Source organism: Amphiura filiformis, chromosome 8 (assembly GCF_039555335.1).
Source record: "Amphiura filiformis chromosome 8, Afil_fr2py, whole genome shotgun sequence".
Lineage (NCBI taxonomy): Eukaryota > Metazoa > Echinodermata > Ophiuroidea > Amphilepidida > Amphiuridae > Amphiura > Amphiura filiformis.
This window is the reverse complement of record NC_092635.1, coordinates 17917669-17939499: the sequence shown is the minus strand read 5'-3', so window position 1 is coordinate 17939499 and position 21831 is coordinate 17917669. Positions and strand designations below refer to the sequence as shown.

At 37.1% G+C, this 21831-nt stretch overlaps 1 protein-coding gene across 1 annotated transcript; it reads right to left on the bottom strand.

Annotated features, from left to right (window-relative positions):
• Nucleotides 1-4482: 4482 nt before the first annotated feature.
• Nucleotides 4483-5713, bottom strand: LOC140158730 (uncharacterized). Its single transcript, XM_072181925.1, is given in 2 exon segments — nt 4483-5471; nt 5474-5713. Coding segments are annotated over 2 exon segments (1221 nt in total). The 5' UTR covers nt 5706-5713.
• Between the last annotated feature and the right edge of the window lie 16118 nt (nt 5714-21831).

Here is a 21831-nt window from a genome sequence, read left to right as displayed (position 1 = left end):
GTACTTTGGGGACGATATAAACGTGGTAAGATAATAGGGCAAGTTGTTGAGAGACAGGGGTTTTCTAGGCTTTCCTTATCAGGCTACTGGGTTACACCCAATTAGTTTTGATTACTTGTGTCATATTTGTTGATTGAAACTATTTTCCAAGACATATTCAACTTCAATTTAACCCCAATATACTCGTCCCTCATTTTAAAACTTCAGCTACCAAAATATTCTGTAAAAATTTAAAAGAAGGTCTAAAATCACTATTTTTACGCATTTTATAAGTTTATGTTGAAAATTAGTTCAATAAATCACTATTGAAAGCAATCATTATTTCACACATCATGCTTTCTAAGGTCTACAACATAATTATATTCGTCCCACACACAGATTCCTGTTGCTGCCACCCAAGAGGTACACTGCTGCCCAGATACTATGTGGCTACTCTAGAGTACCAGTTCAGTACCAATCCAGTACCAGTGTGTGTACTCTTCATGTGATTCCGACGTGTGTACTCACACACAGAGTACCAATTATGAAGTAGCCGGACAGCAGTGTACCTCTGGGGCGGCAGCAAAAGGAATCTGGTAATGCATTATAAACTTCTACAACATCAGGCTAAATTTTCAGAGGCGAAATACCATCAACTCCGGATAAAAAGGTACAGGCAAGTACGTGTACTTTGCTCCAACACGAGCATTTTCATATTTTCTTCAGCCAGAAAATTCTAACCTCAACTTATATCTGACACTATCTATCTTAATTTCTCCATCCTTTCGACGATTTTTTTATATTTTTCGCTTATAGGAGAACCTATACCAGAAAACCATGTCATAAGATGGGCATTAAAGTCAAACAAAATAAACATTTCGAGGGCTCAGTGTGACACTGCCTCATTTTCGGGGAGACTTTGGTACCAATTAATGGGCATTCCAGTGACAGCGTCCATTTCCAACTCCAATGCAATAAAGCTACAGACCACTGAAATATGGCATATACGAAGACAGATTCTTTTTAACAAAATGGAGATGGTATTGCACATGCATGAGCGCTCGATTGTGACAAGAATGTCACAAACTTGTCTTTTTACAGTTACGTTATCGTGTTTTTTTTATTTCATGTTTGTTTCCGTAAGTGTTTGCCAGCAAACGAGGACACACACTCGCAGTTCACATTTAAACCGTGGACCACACCTCAATTGGGGACCGTCCTCGGTTCAAGGTCTGCAAACGATCGCAATTGCATTTGCGAAATACGTCTCTATCGTACTTGAGCTTTAATGTCCGCAGTTGCTAGGTTAAATTCCATACACACAAACAAAATGGCCTCTGAATTCATGACGGCGCCAACGTTTGTATATTAGTCCTAAACGGCGTCCACGTTTGGAGGCGATTACACATGGGGTGTCAATCAGGACACCATACACTTCTAAAGAGCGGCTTTAATTGATACCTAATACATTGTAATAGGTACGTGATTTTGGCCTAAGTACTACTTTGATACAACAACGACACGGTGGAAGAACATGCACCTTTGAAAACCACAGGTTGAAAGTCCACCGTGGACAACTCATGTATGAACATAAATTTGAGATTGCACTTAACGAATCACCCGTTACACAAGAACTCGGTTTGTGCAGCTCACGTTGCGGCGGGCGTTGCGGGGGGCGTTGCGGACCCCTGGGTTACCATGTTGGCGGATGTATTACTTAAACTTTTATTATTTTTATTTCTATTAGCTAAAGCCGCAGCCGCCGCTCGTTGACTCTGTCTCGTTAAACTTGAATACGTATCGTCCGTTGTGCGTGATTGCGGATCTAGATCCACATAGTCTTCACTATAATGTCTCATTACATTAGAATTAACATATTCATTTAAACTATTCATATGATCACACGATGACGATATTGAATCTGTTGGACTGGTTGATCGCGAAGAATTTGTGTCTAAGCTACTACAGACTGCTTCGTAACTATGACTTCTCCAAGTATTTGGAAGAGAAGCTTCTTTCGCTTTATCGACAGTGTTTACATTAGAATGCTGCTCTGAAGCGTTCACACGTGACTTCCATTGTTCACGATTTCCACAGCGCGAGTACCAAAGGCAAAATACAATAGAACACAAAGCAACAGTAGCTTGGAATGTTGTTACTACGGCAACCACAACTGGTGTAATGTTACATGCTGTTTTTGATCGTAATTCTGGTGTTATATTGGGCGGTTCTATAGTAGTTCCAAAACCACCTTCTTCTGCATACCTGTCAGTAAGCCCACACGGGCAGGCAACTTGAAGCCTCACAAGTGAAATTCGCGTGGTTGTGTCATTCCGTATGATACATCTATAAGCACCAGTATCTGCACCTTGGAGTCTTGATACTACTAAAGATCCATTTGCTGCAACTACGAATCGACCACGCGCCTTATGGTTTACAACACCACCACTTGGTGTTAACCATTTAACTCGACTTCCATATCGTGCAGCTTTATGTGCTTCAATTCCACAATCTAAATTCATTTTATTGCCTTTTAGACCCCAAGCTTCCGGGGGAAGTCCAGCGAGAGGAATATCGGAAGTAGGAAGATCTGGAAACGGCGAACCTGATGGCGGGCTTTCATTAGGTGGCATACCTGCTGTAGGAGATTCATGACCAGGATGACCACCACTTGGATGTGAATTAGGTGGAATTCCATTGCCAGGTCTTCCATTCGGTGGAATTCCATTGCCAGGTCTTCCATATGGTGGAATTCCATTGCCAGGTCTGTCATATGGTGGAATTCCATTATTTGGTCTTCCGTTTGGTGGAATTCCATTATTTGGTCTACCGTTTGGGGAAGTCCATTGTTTGGCCTTCCGTTTGGTGGAAAACCATTGTCTGGTCTTCCATGCGATGGAATTCCATTGTCTGTCCTTCCGTCTGGAAGTACTGGATATCTACCATCAGGTGTAGGGCCATTTGATGGATTGCCGTTCGCAGGTTCGTATGGATTACCATTTGAAGGATTATCATTAGGATTTTCATTAGCATTGCCGTCTATTCTTGGATGTTCATCTCCACCATTAAAGGTAGGATCAAATCCGTCGAAAGGGCGCCCATGCCCTAGGCTAGGCCTCTCGTTATTTGGAGATCCGTCAATAGGGCGATCATTTTCAACAGCTGGATTACCGTCAGATGGTCTTCCAAGAGGTGGAAATTCTTCAACTGGTCTTTCGTTACCGTATGAAGGATTCCACGGAATTCCATTTCCAAATGCAGGGCTCTCATCAGTTGGTTTTCCATTGCCATAAGTTGGAACTCCTTCAGTCGGTGGATCATTTCCATAAGAAGGATTTCCATCAAATGGCCATCCACTTCCGATAAATGGTCTACCATTTTCAACTGTTGGAACTTCCTCCATTGGCCTTTCATTTCCATATGAAGGATTTCCGTATGAAGGATTTCCGTATGAAGGATTTCCATCAGTTGGGATTCCATCAAATGGCTTTCCACTACCATCAAAAGGTCTTCCATTACCAGATGTTGGAACTCCTTCAGCCGGCCTTTCATTTCCATAGGAAGGATTTCCATCGAAAGGAATTCCATGGAATGGTCTTCCACTTCCACCAAATGGTCTACCGTTTCCAAACGTTGGAACTCCCTCTGTTGGCCTTTCGTTTCCATAAGTAGGATTGCCATCAGTTGGAATTCCATCAAACGGTTTTCCATTTCCGCCAAACGGGTTTCCGTTTCCAGATGTCGGAACTCCGTCAGCCGGCCTTTCATTTCCATAGGAAGGATTTCCATCGAATGGTCTTCCACTTCCATCAAATGGTATTCCGTTTCCAAACGTTGGAACTCCCTCTGTTGGCATTTCATTTCCATAAGTAGGATTGCCATCAAGTGGGATTCCATCAAATGGTTTTCCATTTCCACCAGACGGCTGTCCGTTTCCAGCTGTTGGCCCACCCTCTGTTGGTCTTAAACCAAAGGATGGATCAAGCGGCATCCCATCGAATGGCTTTCCTCCTCCAATAGCTGGAATTCCGTTTCCACCAGTTGGACTTTCATGATTTGGACCACTTGTCTTTGAATCTGTTGTTGGAATCTCATTATTACCGTTTTCATTAGTTGGATTCCCATTAGCAGGACGTTCATTTGTAGGACTTCCTTCAGTAGCACTTCCTATTTCGGTATATGTAGGGGTATTTGAAGTCGGACCACTTTCTGTTGGACTTTTACCAGGTAGTGATGGATGACCTCTGGGTGGTCGCTCTCCAGGTGGTATTCTGTTCGGTGGGATTATTTCAGTTAATATACCATCATATGTCAAACCATAGTCTGGATGAAGATCTGGTGGAAAGCCATCAAATGTAAAAACATGACCTCCTGGATTCGGAACATTACCTGGAACAGTGGTTTCTGGTTCTTCCGTACCTTCACCCATTGTTACACTAACGTCAATATTTTCATCCGTTGGGTTTGTCTCTGGTGCAAATGGTCTGCCTGGCCTTGATTGCGTTACGCCTGGCCGAGCAGTAGCCTTTGGCAATGGGTCTTGATCATAACCTGTGCCTGGGCGAGTTGGCCGACCAGGACGTTGTCCATTATCGGTACCACCAGCACTTGGATCTGGCTGTTTATTTCACCACGATCTGCGCCCCCATTACTTATAGTTGGTTTTCCAGACGGACCATCACCTTTTGTAGGTCCAAAGGATGGTATATCATGTCCTAAAATTCCGCCGCGATTGGGAGCACTTGAAGGAGTACCATCAGCTTTTTCAACGGTAGGTTTTTCTTTCGGTAGCTCGGGTGTAGCGACAGGTTTAGTTGGTTTAGATGCTGCGGTTTCGGCACTGCGATCGGGTACGATAGTTTCCGTACAAATTAACGGCAAGTGTAACGTAGATATATCACGATTACGTAATCGTGCCGGTGCCGCGCATCTGGGGAATGAAGCAGATGAATCCCGACGTCGCAGTAGCACAAACCAGCGACGTAAGTGTTCCACGCGACAATCACACGTCAACGGGTTTCCTTCAAGATCAATAGTTCTTAAATTAGGTATGGTTGAAATTAAATCAGGCAACGTCGTCAGCTCATTGTCCGCCAATAATATCACTTTTAGTCTGTTTAAGCCATGAAAGGCACCATTTAACATGGACTCTATTTGATTATTTTCAAGGTGAATCTCCAACAAATTTCGTAAAGACTGAAACATGCCTGGCTTTAATGTGTGTAATTCATTATCATTCAGCTTTAAATACATCAACATAGGTAGTCCGACGAAGGCTCCTGGATCCACATGGTATATTGAATTATCCGCTAAATTCAAATGTCGTAAATTTGGCATGCCCGTAAAACTTCCCGCTTTTAGGCGGTTCAATTGGTTTCCTCTTAAATCAAGTGCAGTCAGAGATATCAATCCATGGAATGCACCAGGTGCAACATGTTCGATGTTATTATCTTTCAGATCCAGTGCTCTTAAGTTGGGAAATCTAGTAAAAGAATTTTGTGAAGCCTGTTGATGTTATTGTCGGCTAAGTTCAGGTGTTGTGTTCCTTGTAAGCAGCACGGCCTTGGGATGCAAGATAAACTGCGGCCTTCGCATTGAAGTTTACGTGTTGCCGATCTGTAATCGCAGTCAAATTCACAAGATTCTGCATTGACGTTACTATCAAATCCAGGTAGAATTATGAAGAGCGTAGCCCAACGGAACAAGGTAGCTTTCGTTAATTCCATTTCGTCATAAAATCATCAATAGATCTGTAAAAATAGAAAGAAAAGAAAATAACTTATCATTATTTTTGTCGCAATTGTAATACATAGACACGTGTAAATTTTTCCAAATGCAATATTCAGTTTATTAAGGTAAGCCGGGGTGGGGTGGGAGATACCTACCGGGGGTACCAGGGGGTGCATATATGGTCGAATCCAACCAAAAGTGTCCACGGGCCAAAAATAAAAGTCCGAAATAAAAATGTCTCCACAATTTTTTCCTTTTGTCCATTGATTAATGACATATTGGCCTAATAGGAACCAAAAGTGCCATTACTAATCTTGACAAATAAATCCAGGACGTGTGATAGTAAATGTGATATCAAAACCCAATGTTACCTACGAATACCACTATGATGCTTTCACTATCGCAATACTAATCAACCTAAAACAAATGGAATATTCCCATTAACGCTTTTTTCGTGTAATGTAGACCACAGGGTGTCAGGAAAATGCTAGCTCAACCAGAAAATATTTGTTTTATTTTTATAACACGATCAATATGATCTTAGTCAATTTATACTAGTTTATTTTTGAAAATGAAGTTTAGGTCAGTTTCTGTATTTTATTTATCAAATGAGTATGAATCAATTTACACATTGTATAAGAACGAGTAGGATATATGTTTTCAAGAATAATAGGAATTATACGCATACACCTGACGCTTTATACAATGAAAAAGGGTAGAAACCCGGGTATTCGTAGGTAACATGAGCGATTTAACAATATCTATATTGAGTTTAGAGGTTTAAATTTTGCTATTATGGTAATGCATTAATAAAATGGTAGTTTTTAGATCTCTTTCAGATGGTACGTCCAAATGAATAAATGCTATTACCTTAGATCAAAATTTGTTGATGCTTTCAGCAAGATTTTGACCACTTCATTTTGATATACAAGTAGTTAATCAGCAATTTTACATAATAAATAATTGTTGAATGAATCCGTATATGGGTAATAATAGTGTCCTGGGGTACCGCTTAAAGTTTTGACAATTAATTTCCATTGGTAGGGGCACTTCATTACACATGTCATGTATTATGCTGTATTCGTAAGTAACATTTCAGTATTTGTAGGTAAGAATTAGACTTTCGGTGGATATCGCAATCAAAACTTCATTTTATAAAGCACTTTGAATGTATTATTTTCTTTATGTGTGTTTATTGATACTTTAGACCCTATCATGTATTAATAATGTCGGTTCACAGCGGTTGAAAGAGGATTGAAGTAAGAAACAAAGGCACTAAAGTGACTTTAATTTGCTTAATTGCACACAAATCGCTTAAAACCGTTATTGCAGACTTGTGAAGTCCATCTTGGAGTCAGTTACGTCTTGTGGCCTTTCGTTTGAGGGTAACTACAATTAGCTTTATACCAGGGTCCATCACTGTGTTGTCTAGATCATGAGACAATGAGAACAGTCGTTTTTTCCATGGTATTTGTAGGTAACCTTAGCGAAAACGTCAAAAGTTACCTTCGAATATATCAATTTGGACACAAATTACTCAGAAACCAGAAGGTCGGTAAACATTTAAAATGAAGCACACATGACAGTTGACAAATCCAAGTATTTATCCCCTTCTAATCTTCTTTGAATCTGATTTTTCTTTCAAATGAGCAGACCGTCGTCTATTTCAGTACATATTTTTCATCAATTAAGCCGTATTCAGTTTTGCATGGTGGGCATGTATGTGAATTCGCAACTTTCATTGACATATGGTTTGATAGCAAACATACAGGCTTTCGTAATGTACCAATATGGGCATTGGCATGAATGGCGGTGTTTCACAATACTGTCATGATGTCAAATTGTATTCGTAGGTAACATTCGGTTACCGAAATTTACCTACGAATACTTGCTTTTATTGTTGACATCTCAGAAATATTTAAACGCAGGCTATTGAAACTTGGTAGAAATAAAGAGTGTATTACGCTGCACCTATTGCTTAACTATTGTTTACTATTCTCTCACTTTGTGGAAATGACACAGCTTTTAACATGTATTCGGAGGTAATGCATATTTTTTACCAAACCTACCTTTGTGCCATTTAGAATTTCTGGCAGCTTAACACAATAATAAAGATGTCCGAATGCAATGCATTTCAGTATTGGACATATCAAAGCTTGTATCAATTGCGCATTTATTAGTGATTTCCATTTTTTATAGTTTTTTCTAGTGCTATGAAAAATTGTATTCGTAGGTAATGTAAAAAATACCACTCAAAAATTATCACAAAAAAATCATAATTATGTACAAATATGTGAAAACTTGAACAAGCAATCTTTGAATACACACCTTTCAGGAAATCAATTTAGATTCAATCCAATGACTTCTTTTCATAACTGATTTAGATGTTTTTAAAAATACTGTAAGAAATATTTTGAAAAAATGGGTAAAAATAGCATGTTTTGGGGTCTCTGTGTCTAAGTTTTTCACAGAAGGGGTCTTATTATATATGGCGCGAAGCGTATGATCAAGGCGAATAAACACAATACAAAAACGAATGCCAATTGATTAATACTTTTAAGTTATGGCCCTGAACATGCCATGTACACTTTTCGTTGGATTCGACCATATACTAGTTGGCATCATGGGCTACACAAAAATGCCTGATTGAACCGGAGTAGCTTTTTGTGGGAAAAGGTCACACTTCCTCTAGTCATGAGGATTCCAAAAATGTATAGTTTGACGTGTCTAGGACGTGTTGAGCTGGAATTATAACCGAAAAGGGTCAAAGGTCAGGTTTTTGGTCCTATGGGTGTCAAAAATATTAAAGTGCTCCGATTGTGACAAAAGAGGTGAAAAATTGACCCTGAGTGAAGTTCGATGACCTTCTCCCGCCAAAAGCTGTGCTTCTGCTCAATGGCCTTCACGCATTTTTGTGTAGCCTATGATGTCAACTATCTTTGGTAGCAGTGCAGCTCCCACCGTACCAAGCACCCATACACTATTGAACAAAAGATAGTTAACAATGTATAAAACCACTATCACAGCAGGACAAAGCATAGGTTTTCATACAATTTTCCTTTATTTTAAAATACGTTCTTTGTGTTATCAGCAAGCTATCAAAAGTATAGTTTCCTTTCAGCTGTGTCTATGGTTGACCTATTCGCAAGAACAGTGTTTACATCTAAACACTTTTCTAAACACATTCTTATCTTTACTTAGTAAACTTATTCAAATACTGATGGACAATGTTTAGCCATTGAATATTGATGTTTAGGAATTTGATACGTAATATTTATAGTTTCTAAACATGTTTACAAAGTGAAGGCAAGAATGCATGAGTTCAATGGATACACACAATTTTTGCAGTGCAGTTGCATCAAGGATAGCAACAAAAATACACTGGCACTTAAATCATTATAAACAAGACAGCCTAATGTTGATGTCAAAATACACTGGTTGTGATGGCTCGTTGCTAGAATTGAATAAATTACAGCTTCCTCCGTTCTAACCTATGATTGATGCCGTTATGACACGTTGCAATAAACCCTGTCATTCATTGGTTAATTTATCTTTAAAAAGAAAATACAGGTTTTATGGCTAGGTGAGAAAATAGACAAAGAGTGAAGACTATTTCGTCTACATCTAATTTATAATTAAATGAACCATGAAAGGACGCTGTTTTTCCACCCAAAATAAATAAATGAGGATATACTTTTAATTAGACAAGATTCATCTGTGAAATAGAGTGATATGATCTTCCTGCCATTGATATGTTGACCGATTCAAATTCCGTATTTCAGCAAGACTTGTTGTTCTATCTGTTTCAAATCAGTTTTCTTGCAACGAATGTTAGTTGACGAAATAAATATTTGCCATCAAATATTTTAGCGAACTCTATATATCTATCTATTCCAGGTCCAGTGACACCTCATTGATTTCCCTGGACCTTTGGATGCATTAGACCTAAATAGGCAATACCATTTTCCTATTTTACATTTACAAAAAATCAATATAACAGGGCCGAAGTGCTAATGTAGTGCCCCTCCAGTGTACCTACCCAGGAAAATATACATGAGGTGTCACCGACGTTGGAACAGATAATAATCGACATCAACTAATTATTCGGTGGCAAATCTTTTTTTCGTCAACAAGAATGTAAAATGACTTGAAATAGAAAGACTATGTGAAGCCAAAGTGGACTACCCCACTTTAAACATATTTTTGGCTTTCAAATCTACCCCCCCCCCATATTTTCGGCCCTAAAATTATTGGTGTAAATGCATATTGCTTGGAACGAAATTGACCCAAGTCATTTTTGACCCATTGTGGCGTAAAAATTGCATATTTTCCAATTAAGTCATTAAGTTTTAGCAGCTCGTCAGCGAGACGATATGGAATGCAATGTCTTCTTCTCAATTGGTCCGAAAATCAACCGAAAGTCCAAGATTTCACTTCTCCAATGATGCCTTAAATTTAAACTCTATTAGTTACTTCATCTATTATATTTTCGCCTACAAAGCTTGAGCTGGAGATGTGATTTATTATTTAAATATGAATAATTAAGCCGCAGTAATAATTCAAATATCTTTTGATCCACTTTGATTGATGTTCGAAGCCGGAGTACAAAGTTAGAAGATTTTCATTTGACAATATTGGTAATGAAGAAAAGTTTTATTGAGGGTACAAACAGAAATACTTGAGGAAAACAGGAGTCCAGGTTATAATTAAACGGTTCCTGACGAACACAAGATGGCCTTCTAATAATAACTAAGCTGCACAGCCTAAGGTCTGAAGACTGAAGGTGAATTCCATCTCCGGTGTTACTTGACAGTACGCGCGAAATTTGAACTTACGGTAGATAGCCCTAGTTTTAATGCAGGATTATTTGCATTTCCTGATTCATTACAAGGATTTAAATGTTGAAACCTATAGATAACTATGTGAGTTTTTGGGAGCTATCCAATTTCGCCCACAAGGAATAATGTTCCCTCTAGTATTACATTTTCTATAATTAATTCCGTCGAAACATTCGAATGTTATATCGTTTGACAACATGACTCACGAAATGCGCTGTAATTGTTTTGAATTTATAGGTATGATTTGTGTCTCTCTCTGTTACTACCCAGCAAACACAAAACGTTTTCGACATCATTCGCAAAAGGTTATAAAAGGTTGTCAGAAAACGTTTAAATGTCGGGTTATATAAAGGGTATATTAAGAGTAAAACGTTTTCATAACCTTAAAAAACATTTTTTAATAATCTACTGCTCAGCAAACAAAAATGTTTTACAAAAAGCGTTTAAATGTCGGGTTATATAAAGGATATAAAAAAACGTTTTAATAACATTCCAAAAACATTCTTGATACAAAACATTCTAAACAGAATGTTATTTTGGGGTTGAAAAAATATTTGCCCAAAATATTTTCAATAACGTTTAAAAACGTTTTCATGACCTTTATATAACCCGACATTTAAATGTTATTAAAAGGTTTTGAAAAAACATTTTAAGAACATTTCTGTGTTTGCTGGGTTCAAATATTTTAACATAATGTTATTTAAGTATTGACACAATATTGGGCAAAAATGTTTGCAAAAATAGTTTACAATAACATTTTTTGAAAACATTTAAAAACATTGTTGTAGTGTGTTTTTCATACAAAACGTTTTAAAACGTTATCATGACCTTTATATAACCCGACATTTTAATGTTATTAAAACGTTTTTACCTAAACCAAAAGCCAAAATATAACTTATTTAAAACGTTGTTAAAACGTTTTTGTGTTTGCTGGGTATGTACACATTGTTAATTTTTAGAAACAGTTTTTCTGTTAGCCAAGGTGTTACTAATTCCACCGCATATGACATTGTTGCCATGATCTCTTTTATTTTATTCTGAGAAGAGAAATTGCAATTGTATAATTTTTATTGTTAAAGTCTGTATACGAATGTGCTTTTAACTTGACCAAACGCACCATAACCATGATTACCAGTGGCGTGTGCAGGTTTTCAAAAGTGCGGGAACGGGTCTCGATTCCATCGACTGCATCGAGTGAAAACGTGATTTGTTTATTACATATAGTAAGTAGCATTCATACGCAAAATTAAATCCAGAATAAAAAACACCTCTCGGCAAATGTCTGGAAAGGAAGAAGAAAATTATAAAACAAAAGCTTATTGCCAAAACTACCTCCGACCATGCGGACTTGCAGAATATTACACAATATTGTGCCACACTTTGGATGCTGGCGAGGTACAAGTTCTCTTTAGGGACGGCAAACCACTTCCTTAAGGTTTTTAAGTCATCAAGAAAGAGATCGGATTATCCTCTGTAGCAAAACGAGAACGTCCAAATATGTCCAAAGGAATATAGACGTATCCATTATACAGCAACCGCAGATCAATCAGTAATGACTTAATCCAAAACAAGCCACATTTTGGACGTTGACGATGTAAAAGTGTTCTTGTGGGACACCGAACCACTTTCTCAAGAGGTGAACCAAGGGAAAGGCACTAAATTCATCAAAAAAGACATCACCACATTCAATAGGCCTCAAAGTATGTCTAGTAGATTAAGTTCCAGATTAAGTTGATACTGACACAACTAACTCCCTTGTATAAATCACCACCGTGTGCAGAAAGTGCATCTCAAACCACGCTTTGGATGTTGGAGAGTAAAATGCTGAATAAAAAGTGGTCTGTACGCATTCCTGATAGTAAGAAAGATAATTGAGGATATCAAAAACCAATCGGCAGATACTACCAAACCCTATTGTACATTTCAGACGTTCCACAATTGTCGAGTTTCAAAATATTACCAATTTTATTTGAGCGAAAGAATGTCCAATATCTCAACTTTAATATCATATTAAATGCCTATTTTAATCTATTCCATTATAAAATGATATTATGTTTCCTATAGTTATTCCGGATATTATGACTGTATGCATTATGTTAGTTTGCGTATCGTCTGCTGACTGTAGGTTACTGACCATACAAGTTTGAGATCACATCATAGATTTTTATCAGTCTTGTCCATCCGTGGATCATGGACTTTGTTTATTACTACTTCAGGGCATATTTTCTTAATGGGCCCTGGTAAGAGAATAGACAATATTCCACGAATCCATGCTGGAAATCAGTCTCTAAAGCCTTGTCAAATTCCAATATATTATTACCTTCTTTTTTTCTGCTTGGCCTTTTGTATTCTTGAATATTCTTTTCTTATTATATCGTCAAAAGAGATATGATGTATGTTGAGGGTTCTAAGTAGTGTCAGCGTATTAAATATAGACAACATTAATAGGAAGAACTTAATGGAAAGGCAGGAAATTATTGTAAAGATGTGACCAAACAGATCTGATCCACAACCACTGACAACAAGTACAGATGAACTTTACTTTGTTCTAAAGTCAAGATGTTACCTGTCAGACTTGAAGAAAGTAATGCACTCAGAAAGATATGACAGACATATCAAAATAATAATGGTATGTTTTATTGATTGGGATTACTAGTGACATAACTAGACTAGATAAGGTGAACCCGGGTTAAACAGATTGAGGAAACAGCCATTTTAGTTCACCGTAACCTCCTAAACCACTAAACAATAGCCAGCCTATAAGCTCCTATAATTATTGTGACAGGGCACAGAGCCATTTGGTCAAATTCAGTCCAAAGAAAACATTTTGGCATGTCTAACCGGGTGTCAAACATGACTGTTTCTGTACCTCATGTATAATCAATAAAGTTGTATTATCTTTAAAAAAAACAACCTGAAGAGTGTTCTTCATTTTCATATTTGAAACATTCAAACAATACTGTAATGTATCATCAAGTCCAATTTGGACAGGAAGACCAAATGCTACGATTACAGGATTTGTTAGGACAGTTTCAATTCCTGAGGAAATTTCAGTACCACACGGGAATAATTTGTCAAGAGAATCAGGCTGATTTTCATATACAAAGAGATTATTGATGAGTACATTTAACACACAAGACGTTTTGTAAGGTATCACCTGATGTAATGTAAGGCTGTGATATATTGAAGGACAAACTCGCGTCTTTGATTGAATTTAGTTTTTAGTAGATTTCCTGATTTGAATGAACATAATATAATATTAAATGCCTATTTTAATGTATTCCATTATAATTTCTTCAAAATGATAAATATTGTGTTTCCTATATTTATTCCGGATATTATATACCGGTACATTATGTTAGTTTTTGTATGCTTGTAGCATGAGTATAGGTTACTGACCATACAAATCCTAGTCCTAGTTTGAGATCACATCAGTTTATCAGTCTTGACCGTCCGTGGATCGTGGCTTTTGTACTAAGTTAGGCAACTCATCACCATTTGCCGTTCTAAGTATGGTCAGCATATTAAATATAGACCAAATTAATAGGAAGAACTTAAGGAAAGGCAGGAAAATATTGTAAAGATGTGACCAAACAGATCTGATCCACAACACAACCACAACCAGCAAGTACAGATGAACTTTACTTTGTTCAAAAGTCAAGATGTTACCTGTCAGAAAGTAATGCACTCAGAAAGATATGACAGACATATCAAAATAATAATGATATATTTTATTGATTGGGATTGCTATTGACATAACTAGACTAGATAAGGTGAACCCGGGTTGAAACGATTGAGGAAACAGCCCATTTTAGTTCACCGTAACCTCTAAAACCACTAAACAACAGCCAGCCTATAATTGTGACAGGGAACAGTGCCATTTTGTCAAATTCGATCTAAAGGAAACATTTTGGCATGTGAAACATGACTGTTTCTGTCTCTCCTGAGCAACAAAGTCGTATTATCTTTAAAAAACAACCTGAAGATTGTTCTTCGTTTTCACATTTGCAATATACAAACTTAAAGTCATTTTTTTGAGAACACGTACAAAATATGGTTCAAGCATGCATAAGTACAGTTATATGTAATCATCCTAATCATTTCTGATTATTCTTTTTAAGTTGTCTCATTATCATTTTGTTCTTGTCCAAAGATATGTTTAAAAGCATGCATGTTTTTGTACTTGTCAAAATGACAAAAAATGACAACAGATTATTATGTTAGCAGACTGACAAAATGCTACTATTACATAATTTATATAGGCCGAATCAAAGGCAATTCACAACAAAATGTGAAAAAGGTATGAACACAATTTTAATCCTCTTAATAACAAGTGTTTCTAATGAGAGAAATTTGCATCAAATGCTGGTATGAAGTCAAGAATGTGCAGCACCTGCGACTGTTGTTGCGAATGTTATACAAGAGAGCTGGTGCAACAAAATTGAACAAATGGACAAATGGAAAAACACATGTAATGTTTTCAGTAAGTCAACCTCGTTAATACTGTTGGAGCTACTGACGTAGGCTGCGTAGGCATATTGATTGCATTCGGTTTCATCACGTTTGATTAATAAATAAAAGAAAACACTTGCCTCCAACAAACGAAAACGAATCCGTCTAGACTGACAAGAGAAGGTATTTCACGAGCTAATCAGAGGGATTTGCCAACATAGGAAATTACAACTGACAGGTGTCTTTAATGTAACCATGAGGTAACACCAAAAACTTTAAAATACCCACTGTATATTTAGATGTATTGTTATTCGTTCCTCTAACACAATAGTATTCATTTCCATTAGGGTTTGATCACTTGATTATTAATATTATCACAATGATGTTGCATCCATTTCAACTATAGCCTCAACGCCTGTATTACAGATGACCTCCACCAAACATGCCAAACGTGCCAAATCAGCATTTTTCCAGGTTACACGTTTAGTATATGTTAATAATAACGATAATAATATAAGGCTACATTTCAGAATCATTTAATCTCTAATTTGCAATATGCGATTGAGACTTCCTTCACAAACCCTGTGTCATCGAGGCTCCCTCTCACCTGCTCATTCATTCCTTTCAATTCAATTTCTATCTTTCCTCTGTTTCAGGAGGGTCACACCCTTTCATATAGGAGTGGCGGTTTGCAAGAACAGGTACGTCCAAGCTCCGTGTAATAATATCAGGAAGCGCCGCATAAAACGCGTATCCATCATGTATTATGTGACGGAATGATAATGATAACTGTCATGTAATTATGTAAGTTCAAAATAAGTCTCAAAAGCAAGCCATCCATACCGTAGACCTATGCGCTGGGCTTTTTTTTTTACAAAATGCAAGAACAAGTGGGCTAAACACACACACGCACATAACAACTGGCGTGTAGCACATAATATAGCCCAGTCAAATCAAATCAAACATAAGGGGTTATCCCACCACTAATTGCAACAGAATCCCTTTAATCACTATTCATTTCAGAAAAGCATGATTAAACAACGCTTCAAAAGTCCAAAAAAATACAGGCGGCGAAACAGTGCCTAATTTGCATAAATCCAAAACGGCCGCTTATGCAGGGGGTGAAATTTCAAAGTTGGTCAAATACCGTATTGCTCTCATCATAAGGATTCAGAAAAAGTATAGTTTGATCTGTCTCCGACATAGTTCTGGGGTTATAGACAAAAGGGTCAAAGGGCAAATGTTGGGGTCCACAGGCATTTACAATTGATCTAAATCGAAAAAAAAGAAGAATAAAAATTCCCTTTAAAAGGAAAGGCCAGCGTCAATGCAGAAGAGGTCTTGTAAATAGTTTGGGTCACCGTGAAAGGCATTTTTAGGATCACGCTTACATCCATGTTACATGACAGTTCACCAAACCATCAATGGTGAGAACATGCACACTGAAACAGCAAAACACATTAACTCCTATAACTCCTGTCAACTCTTTAATTCATTACTCCAAATTGTTCTGTATTTTTGTCTTTACTGCTTTTACCCATGCTTATTATAAAAATCAAGAAATACACTGCAGTTGTTAGTTAATTCGCTATGTTAACTCAACTTACATGCACATTTTATTTTAAAATAATTTTATATTATTTCGCAATGTATAGTTTACTATAAAGTAGATAGTGGCAAGCACATAATAAAGGACTGATCATTCACTACAATCTTCACTTTTAAACTGTATTTTTTTTAATGTGTTGATTGTTAGTCCGAAACTCCTGCAAAGCTATGGACATGGCATCTTACCTACTCCATTCTGTAGTCTGCATTGTGTGTTTTCTCAGTCTTCAATCATTTTGTTGAATGTAATTTTATGAATCAAATAAAAAAGATAGAAATTGGCCTCACTTTAGTTATGTGTCATTTTACAGTATTTATCATTTATAAAGTAAGACAATAATTTATTTATTTTCTATAAGTGCATGTCAAAATATGGGATATATTGTTCAATATTATAGCTAGCCCCTAAAAACTTTATTTTCAATTGGATTTTTCCCGTTGAAAAGACAAAACTGATGTTAAAGATAGCAATAATATCATCAATAACATTTTGAGTCAATTTTATCCATAAAACGATACAGGATAGGATAGATAATTACTTTGACTTCAATGTGGTCCATATAATGAAGATTTTGATTCCACAACATTATTAGATCTGTTATCAACATATCAATTATGCACTCACAGGTCAACCAAACATCATGCTATGCTCATGCAGTAGTCCACTGATATGACCTCGTGATCATTCCCCGCTTTGACCATGTCATTTTTTGATATGCTGATTGCTGAACAAGTTTATGTTTATATGTGTAGGCCTAACCTATGATAACTTTTTAAGTCATAATTAATTCAAACATAACTTTGGCAATACTCAATCGTTTTCGTTCGTTGAAACGGCAAAACATACTTTCTTTTCCTTGCAAATCGAATTAGCAGACATCAAAAACATTTCCACCACGAGAAGTAAAAAAAATAATTCATACCAATAGAAGAAGGCTATAATCTTAGCTAATATTTAGTGTACACAAACCCCATCTCAGAATTAGGTACCAGCGCCCTATGCGCTGGCGAAAAAGCGCAGTGATTTATAGTGCGCTACGCACAGGCATAACGCCTAGACCTTGATCCACAAGCCTCAGCACACTTTACATATTGTCGCTGACCACATCATTCCACAAATCATTAAACAACAATTCGGGGACTTTGCTGCTTCAAGAGCGCACACCCTAGACATTCATCAAATAACCTTCGCAACCAGGATCAGCTCCCCGAATTTCGTACGGGTTTTATTAGCAACGTTCAAACTACCTCAATTTTTGCACGAGAGCGGTACTAGGCACCGCCAGGGTTCGAACCCGCAACGTCTCGATTGAGCTAACTTGATTGCTTGTCTGGTCTCAAATCTAAACTGGTCTCAAATTGTTCGTATGGTAATTATAAATTAAAACGAGAAAATTGACATTGTTTTGGATGTTTTGCTACATAGGTAATATCACAAAATACACTCTCAGAACATTGGATAAAAAATGAATGGGCAGAAAACAGTTGGTTAAAAAATGCCCAACAATGGTTAAGATTCTTGAAGTTGGGCAAAATACAGTTTAATACATGGTTGGTCAAACCTTGGTAAAAAACATCCTTTTCCCGCCAATAAAGTTGGGCAAAGTATGGTTTTGCCCAACCATGGTCACATGGTGTTCCTTTGCGAACTGTGATTGGTCATTGTGTTGGGCAAAAATGCATTTCAGAAAACAAGATGGCCGATATGAGTGGCTTGCTGCAAATAGCTGCGGATCGGGGTCTTCAAGATCTGTTGGAAACATTTGAAGGTAGGAAATTATATTATAAAGTATATCATTTCATCGGGTATAACACTTAGTTTAAGTGTGTGTGAGGCCGAGACTGTGAGCAAGACTTACGATGCTTTATCGACGACAGCTACCACCACAACCGGTAAGCTTAAGCTTAAGCTTACCGGGCTGTGGCGGTAGCTGTCGTCGATAAAGCATCTGTAAGTCTTGCTCACAGTCTGGCCTCGCAATACACACTTAAACTAAGTGTTATACCCGATAAAATGTTTATAATATAATTTCCTACCTTCAAATGTCTCCAATTGGTTAAAATATGAACAATGAAATGAACATCCCATTCATAGTGTTTAACCAACTATTGGTTATATTTTGCCCAACATGCTTTGCCCAACTGGTTGGTTACCGTAATGTTAACCAGTAGTTGGTCAATGTTTTTAACCAACCTGTGGTTATATTGTTAACCAACCCAGGTTGGTTAACAATATAACCAACTGTTGGGCTGTTCACCTGTAAATACATGGTTGGTTAAAATTTTAACCAAGTTGGTTAAAATTTTTAACCAATGTTCTGAGAGTGTAGGCCAATGTCAACCGGGATCAATGGATTCTCATAATTTCTTGCCACGTTACCGCCTGAGATATGGTAAACTATTCTTTTTTTAAATGTTTTTGCAAGCGGAGCAACCTGAGATCATTGTCCCCTGTGGAATCCAAATTTTGTCATTATACCTTCCCCCCTATAACTCAAGAACTGTACATTAGGTCAAACTTTACTTTTTCTGAATCCTTATGACGAGAAGAATACACTGGTATGGTTTTAACAAGATGTGATATGATCTTTCATCTAGTGAGGACTAAGCAGAGCAGACGTTAATTACTACCCGTAGTGCTTTCGGACGCGTTCATTTTTCTTGCAGGTTCTGAGGTTCATGAATTTTGTTATTAAAATAGCAAAAATCATGGTTTTTTTCTCGTGTATGAAATAGGGTAATAAATGCGTATCACTTGTTGCTCGAGAAATTGTACAAAAATAATGCACTTGTACTGAGATTTCGATGCGTCTAATGCACTTCCCCCTACGGGGTTCGTGCATTAGACGCATCAACATCTTAGTACGCGGCAAATATTTTGTACAATTTCAATCCCAACAAGTGATACGCATTTATTAACCTATAATTGACCCAACTTTGAATTTCACCCTAGCATAAGCGACCATTTTGGATTAATGCAAATAAGGCACTGTTCCCCTCCTTGGATTTCCCGGGACTTTGGATATGTTTTTGTGTGAGCTTGTGGGAGATGGACGCATGTGAAATGGCGTCTATTGCAATAAATGGTGGGTAATTGTGCATTTTGACTGTTTGTTTTTGCAAAATGTTTGGAAGACGACCCATTTTTTGCGTCTAATATGTAGAATATTGCTTGCGTGTCTAAGAAGATCCCATGCAGTCAAATTTGTTTCTAAAAAATACAACAGTATTAAATATCATACTGTCAGAAAATATAGGTTATATATTATCGGGGTGAAATCCTTCAAGTAATATGTCCATACATTTCAATTTGATACTAAGATTAGTAATACAACCAATCATCGCTTCTATACACGTGCAACTTAATACATCAATTTCAAAACGGCTGCAGTGCTGTTTGTGTGTGACTCTTAATGTAAAATAGGTTGATATAAAGCCACTGAAATCAAATCAATTGCTATTTTATCCCGATATTGTTTTATTACAACATTATAATTATTAATAAATGTAATATTATTATCAACAGCTTTGTGTTAAATTGAAACCACTTTTCAACAAAGTGATAATTCAAAACCTGTATCACTTGAGCGTGCAGTGCGTGATACTCGAGTAATGTTGCCCAAGTATGTATTGATACCTACGAAAGGCAACCTCATGACACATTTTGACGGAAAATGAAATTATATTAGGATATTGATGCAAGCAATATGTAATACACGTTCTACTAAGGAAATTCATATATGTAATAAGTTAATGGGTTCATCGTGTGTATAACTCATAATGGCACGGATCATGCAACCATAAGAACAGAAAACAGGTGAACTAAAAATGATCGAAAGATTACAAAGCACGTAATTATTGTACGTTTGCTGTTGAAAGATGGTGACCAAGTAACAGAACTACTAGTTTGATAAATACGTGCAATATCCTGAAATAAATCGCAACCATCGCAACCAGGATCAGCTCCCCGAGTTTCGTACGTGTTACAACGAGACAATTAGCAGTAAGTTCCTTGTCCAGGGGAATTTCAAGGTAACTCAATTTTTCCACGAGAGCGTACTAACCATCACCATGCAGGGTTCTAACCCGCAACCTCTCGCACCATAGTCGAACGCCTTATCGATTGAGCTATATCAGAACATTTAGGTGATATATTACTGGGGTGTAGAAAGCTTCAAATGATATGTACATTCACTTAAATTTGATGTAAAGTGTGCTTAGGCTAGTGGATCAACGTCTAGGTGTTGTGCCTGTGCGTAGCACAATGTAAATCACTGTACGTTTTTGATATCAATTTCAACTGCTTACAACTGACTTCTAAATGTAAAGTAGCTTTATATAGAGGCCCTGAAAGCAATTCCATTGCTATGTTACTCCGACATTACTATATTTTCATTAATGTAAATGGCTATAAGTGCCTGTATTTTACAGGCCGGAGTGTGCTCATCTCTCTTTCGGAGGGACTTGCGGTCAGACCCCTCCTCCTCCTTCCCTTCTTCCACCACACATTAAAACTAACTATAAGGACACAGCACCCCTTTGTTGATTGTTACAAAGTAAAGAGAAATTATAAACATCTCAAAAAAAGTAACTATCCCCCCTTAAATAATGGCCATTATTCAAAAAGGGGCTATTGTATTACAAATCTGTAAAATGCGTTGGAAGCAGAATTTATTTCTGCGCATTTTGACACCTCATTTGATACGATAGCTCAGAAAACAATAAAACACCGGTCAATTTAATGTAGTGAGGTACAGATTTGAAAGTTGCACTTACATACAAATTTTTACAATACAAAAACACTCAGATATCATTACACAGATTTCCTTCCATTACACTGAATACTAAATCAATACAATTTACTGCAACTTTCAAATCTTGGGTTACATTGAATAAATGTACGCTGTGACGTCCATATTTAGTCAATTGCTGCAAATAAAGTGTCAAAATGTGCAAAAATAAATTCTGCTTCCAACGCATTTTACAGATTTATAATACAATCACCCGTTTTTGAATAATGGTCATTATTTTAGGGGGGTTAATTACAGTTGTACTTAAACATAATTTTCTTAAGGCATAATGTTATTGGCATTTTAAAATTCTGAAAGGAAGTGGTTAATTTCGTGTCGATGCATAGGTAAGGTGTATTTGACCCCAATAATGAATGCTTCACCTGATTCCTAAGGTATTACATCCAAGTTTTTACACTGCTTCAAATGAATTC